The sequence below is a fragment of the Mastomys coucha genome, chromosome X (genome assembly GCF_008632895.1).
Source record: "Mastomys coucha isolate ucsf_1 chromosome X, UCSF_Mcou_1, whole genome shotgun sequence".
NCBI classification, from domain to species: Eukaryota; Metazoa; Chordata; class Mammalia; order Rodentia; family Muridae; genus Mastomys; species Mastomys coucha.
Window position 1 is genome coordinate 155,207,064 of NC_045030.1, and position 6,099 is coordinate 155,213,162.

The 6,099-nt window shown below is 33.8% G+C and overlaps 1 protein-coding gene across 1 annotated transcript in view; it reads right to left on the reverse strand.

The window, feature by feature from the left end:
• Positions 1-6,099, reverse strand: part of Scml1 (Scm polycomb group protein like 1) — a 20,756-nt gene that overhangs the window by 8,114 nt on the left and 6,543 nt on the right. The window contains exons 2-3 of the mRNA XM_031376762.1: positions 2,539-2,659; positions 502-585 (exon numbers count right to left, since the gene is read on the reverse strand). Of these exons, the coding sequence (XP_031232622.1) occupies positions 502-585; positions 2,539-2,565 (111 nt within the window). The 5' untranslated portion in view covers positions 2,566-2,659. The remainder of the gene's footprint in view (positions 1-501; positions 586-2,538; positions 2,660-6,099) is intronic.

Sequence of the window (6,099 nt, forward strand, 5' to 3'; positions counted from 1 at the left end):
CTCTCACATACACACACAAATTTACTTTTCAGTCTATTCTGCAAATCTTATGGAATAAAAACCATTTTTATTAGCTCTTAACCACAAGTTTATTTTTATGATTTTCTCTCAAATTTATATAAGATAAATTCCTTATAAAATATGAGCAAGCTATCTTAATATGTAATTAAGTAGGCACATACTAAAACTGTATCCAAATCTTCCAATTCCCTTTAAAAGTTTTATAGAAGAAATTAATATTAGGCAATATAGATGGAAAATACATAAATACAGTACTTATTCAATATTATTTTAATATTCTAAAATACTCCTATTTATATTTCAAATTTTTACCTGAAAATACTATTCTAAGTAGAAACTGTCCAAACAATTTCAATGAGGTGAATAATCACAAGTAATCTGATATGCAAAATCTTCAGTTAACTATACAATTTCCCCTTACATATGAAATGTTTACAATTTAATGTTCTAGGAAAACACTGAAAGAGAAAAGAACCATACCTGACAGTAGTTCAGGATAGTTTCGATTGCTTGTGGTCCTTCAATTTCTTGAATTTCATGAATTTCAGGTGGATGAGGTATGTTCTAGAATAGTTTTCACACCACAAGTAGTTAATGCTTTATCTCAGTAAGAATCACATTGATGAGTGAGCATACATTATAGTACTTATCTATTTAAATTTTTATTTTTCACCAGTCTTTCAAAAGTCTTAATTAAAACAGAGGTGAAATAAAAATTTTGAGTTATAAAGAATGGAAATAATTACCAGTCAAGTAAAGGAGAAAGGAAAGACTTTACTAGAAGAGTTTAGGTTTAGAATTCCAGTAAAAAGTAAAAAGTAGCTCAGAATGTCCTAGTACAAAAGGAAAGGGAAGATGTAAAATGGCTAAGATATGTCTAAAGAGATTTGGGATGAAATATATAAGTTAGGAGGAACTCCATAAGGCATTTGGAATTAAACCCTTTTCTTTAAAATGGTAAACAGTGATATATTGAACAACTTGTTGCTTCATATTACTTATATTACTGAAATAAGTCTTTGCTGAATTCATAAAGCATATTGTCATTACTATCCTAAGGAGATTATTCATATCTATATACGAGAAATATTTCTTAGAAAATTAAAAGAAAAGACAAAATAACAGAAAGAAACGCTGAGGACTTTAAATTCACTTCTCAGAAGTTTTGAAAACCTGTTCTATTATTAAAGGGCTCTTGCCTGTTTTTAATAACATGATTATGTGGAAAATTGTATGTGAATCAGGCATGGTAACACATCCCTGTGATATCAAAAACTCAAGAAGCTAAGGCAGGAGGATGTTAAGTTCAAGGACATCATAGGTAGGCCAAAGACATTGACTCAATAAACAAGAGAAAACATACGTGGATTACTGAGAACTATGCTCTCATTAATCCAGATATACCAGAAACTACACCCCCACACATACCTTTCCATTGAGGTTAACAGTTTCTGTACTTCAGGGCACAGACATTAGTCTTCCATGTTGAAATTAATTTTAAAGCCAAAACAAACAAACAAACAAACAAAAAACCAACAATAACAATAAAACTAACCATTTTGATCATACACCAGTTTTGATCCTAAACAATCCAACAGTGCCACCATGTGGCCAAATTAGGAAACACTTATGCATTTCTGATTCTTAATAAATTAATTTCTAAAACATCTTAAATCATTGTTGAAATAAGACAGGGTATTAATAAGTTACCATAAGTACTTCTATGTTTCTTCAAAATAATTATTCTAAGAACAAATTATGAGGTGAGAAAAATTTAAGGTAAACAGACTTAGTAGCTTTGTGTTTGTTTTAAAATACGTGACACTTTACCTGAATTAGCCTCCACTGAATAAATTAATAAAATAACATGCAATTGGGTTATATAGTACTACTTACAAAAATATAGTAGTTTTATCTTCACATGGTAGCTTGTGTTTTTAAGTAAATATTCCCCAAAATGTCTCTCAATAATGGACAGTATCAGTAAGCATTATCTCCAATGAAAACATCACCGTGGATAGAAGTTGAAAGTTGTCTAGATTACTTCAATGACATTAATATACCTGTCCTTATGTGACTAAATGTGTTCACTGCTAGGCTAAATTACGTGTGTGTGTGTGTGTGTGTAATATATATATATATATATAATATATTAATATATATATTATATATATTAAACCATATATATATGGTTTAATAATTTACATTTGTGTTCAACTTCAGAGATTAAGAAACTCATCAGAATACAACAGAAATTTAAAAAAAACAGTTTGTCAGATTCTCATAAAGTTGAATTATATATCAACCCTACAACTTTGCAATTTAATTTCACAGTATCCAAGAGAAACGTTTAAGAGTGTGTTCTTAGATTTACACACAAATGCTCATAGAAACTTTATAGGGCATTATCAAAATTAAACTTATTATCTATACCTTTCACTTCATGTAATTTAACTCAGTTTAGCAAACACTGTAGCATATCTAAAAGAACAGAGATTATCAATTTAAAATACAAACCCTATCCTCTTCACTGGGGGTAAACATAATTGTTGTGGAATAGGAGAGACTCCACTTCCTCTGAGTTTAGACTTGCTGATAGGTTTAGTAATTAGTCATCCAAGAGGCAAACCTTCTACTCCTGAAAAGAAATGCATAAAAATGTTACTTCATGAACCTAATCTCTAAATCAACTTAACATGGATGAGTTTATGAGGCTGATATTGGAATATAGGATCTTATCCATGCTAGGCAAGTGCCCTACCACTAAGCTACACTCCCAGCAGTAGACTAAATCTCTATACATAGAAGAATTATAATACCTATTACTGGGAACTCATAACCATGACTGGGAACTCACAACAATTTTAAAAGCAAGTGCGATCTGTGAATAGTCTACAAAGTGCTGAAAATACTGAACAAGGGAATACACCTTTGTAAAGGAGCTTAAAGGGCTTTAGGCTTAGGGAACCAGAATGCTGCCAAACTCTGTCTCAAGAATCTGTTCTCGAGTGAAGGCAGCTGCCACTGCCACCCTTAACACCAATGCTACTGCTACTACTGCCTTCATCACTACTGTCTTTGCCATTGCCTCTGCCATTGCTGCTGCTGCTGTCACTGCCACTTTCTCTCCACCTTTTGCACCTCTATTACTGCTACTGCTGGTGGTGATGCTGCTGCTGTGCTGGTGATTCTGCTGGTGCTGTTGCTGGGCTGCTGCTGGTGATAATAGTTATGCTGCTGCTGGGCTGCTGCTGCTGCTGGGCCACTACTGGGCTGCTGCTAGTGGTGCAATATGTGCAGAGCATCCACAGAGACTCTGCCTCCTACCTGCCCTATAAGGCCCTATCTCCAGGGCCCTATCTCCAGGGCCTATTGAAGCTCCAAAATCATGATTGCCTTATTAGTTTCATTTAGTATCAAACCTAAACAAACTGCCTATGAAATATAAGCTGAAAGCTTGAGAATTCTCAAGGCTAGATTATGGTTCTGAGTCATTTGGTATGGAACTAGAACCATGTATGTCTGCAATGATATGATCCTCTAGTGTGTGTCTGAGGTCTGTCTTGAATTTCTGCCACAGAAGGGACTGTAGGAACTGTTATTGAAGGGATAATCTAGTGCAAAATTTAATTAATTGTATCCATCCTGAGACAGAGCAACAGGGAGAGACACAATAGAAGGATCAGGGTTCCATCTCTTTCCTAATCTAGTGGAGAGACTAGTGACCAGAGTCCCTAAGGACAAAATTCTAAGGAAGATTAAGAAGATGGGAGAATTAACTCTCAAGTAAAACGAATTCAGACCAATGTTGTATAAAATTTTCAAATTGTTATATACCTCAGTTTGACATATAAATTCCACCATGCTTTATTTTTAACTATTTAGAGTTTCCTGACTGTAATACTGACATGAACTGTATTTAACCTGTACTTGTGGACATACAAAGGAAAACTAATAATGAAAATAAACTACTTACTGTACTTACCAACAAGAATGAACCTCAGAATTCTAACCTTGTTTAAAAGAAGCCAGACATGAAAGAAAACAGCATACAATTTAATTAAAAGACACCTCTAAGGCCAAAGAAACCTTTGGCGAGAGAGGTCTTTCCAACCTATGGTCACTTTAACAACCTCTTAGTGTCTTATCTTGTGAATATACCATGAAATTACTTCTAAAGTTTTACTCTTACAATGAACAATGTAAAACAGTCTTAGATTGGTACAAGTCGTTCCAGAAGAAAAATTCCTAAAAAAGAAACAATGGTTAGAAAACAGGACTTACAAATTTGAAAATCCTTCACTACTTCTAAATAGACCAATTAAAAGGGTTGTTGGAATCAGTAAATTATTCAACAACATAACACAATATTGATTCTACCTATGTCTTTTATCAGAACAAAACAAGTATCAGATAGTACCAAATGACTTTGACCCTAAGACTGCTTAACAACACACAAGGTAAACCAGGATCACTCCAACTCCAATTCAAGCTATAAAACCCAAAACAGTGCAAACTAGGAGAGTCAACTGCCATTGGCATATCTCACAACAATTAACAAACATAGCTCAAAACAACCCTTTACATTAATGGATCATTTGTCATTAAAGACACAAAAGCCAAATCACAGCAGCCAGAAATTTCTAAGATATGAAATTCCAAATAAAGGCCAAACTGGAATAGTAACCTGCGTGAAGATATCCCATAAAATATAGCTGATAATTATTAGGATGGTTAAAGTCTACCTTTTACCCAAGACTTCTTAAAAACAGCAAATCACAACAGCAATATTTTCCTAAATAATGATCATACTACTAATAATAACAATGCAATAATAATCCAAATCCACACTATTACCTGCCATCAACTTATCTCATAAGGCAAACTCAAAGTGATTAGGACGGCTAAAAAAATACTTTTTTACTCTAAGACTTCTTAAGAACCTACAAGCCAATCAATCACAAAGGCCAGATAGGTCCATTTCACATTACAAAAGTCCCAAAGAGAGCCAAATGGGGAGGCAAAGGTCATCATTTTATCCCATAAGGCATAGATCACAGTAGGTAGGATGGCTGAAAACTACTCAGTGACTTCTTCAAGATACAAAAAGCAAGCCAAAACAGTAACTCCAAGGGTAAAACTTCCAAACAAAGCAAACTGGGAGACTCACCTACTGACAACTTAGCCCAAAGGCACAGCTTACAGTGACTAGGATAGCTGAAAACTATCTTTTATGCTAAAAGTTCTTGAAAGTACAAAATATAAGTCACAATAGTTTTATCTTTCTAAGTTATAAAATCCCAAAGTAGGCCAAATCCAGAGTCGCCTAAAAAACCTTTCTCATAAAAGATAGCTTTAGGATGGGCTGAAAACAATGTTTGAACCTAATATTTAATAAAGAAACCTAAGGAAAACCATAATAGCCAGAACAATGCACTTTGTGTAATAAAATACTTTAAATAACCTTATGTGTTATTAACTTATCCTATAAGGCATAGCTCACAATTACTAGGATGACTAAAAAGTACGTTTTACCCCAATAATTCTTAAAAACACAAAAGGTAAATCAAAGCAGTGAGATTTTTCTAAGTTATAAACCCCCACACAGCTCAATTAAAAAGCCACTTGCTATTAACTTATGCCATAAGAATAGATCACAATGAATAGGATGGCTAAAAACTACCTTTCGTCCTAAGGCTTCTTAAAAACACAAAATGCAGTTTATAAGATCTTGGCGTTTCAATGTTATAAAACTCTGTAGCATCCTAAACTGGGAAAAGCATATCCCATCAATTTATTTCATAAAATATAGGTCATGCTGACTGAAATAGGGCTGAAATCAACCTTCCATTCTTAACAACATACATGACAAATCACAACAGCAACCTGAATTCAGAGAAAATCAGGGGAGGAGGAGCCAAAGGATTCCTAAGCAGTTAGAGCTTATTTAACTCAGCTTATTTCAACTCAATTCTTCACAGACTTAGAAACAGCAATTTGCAGATTCATTTAGAACAACAAAAGACCCAGGATAGCCAAAACTATTCTCAACAACAAAGGAACCTCTGGTGGAATCAC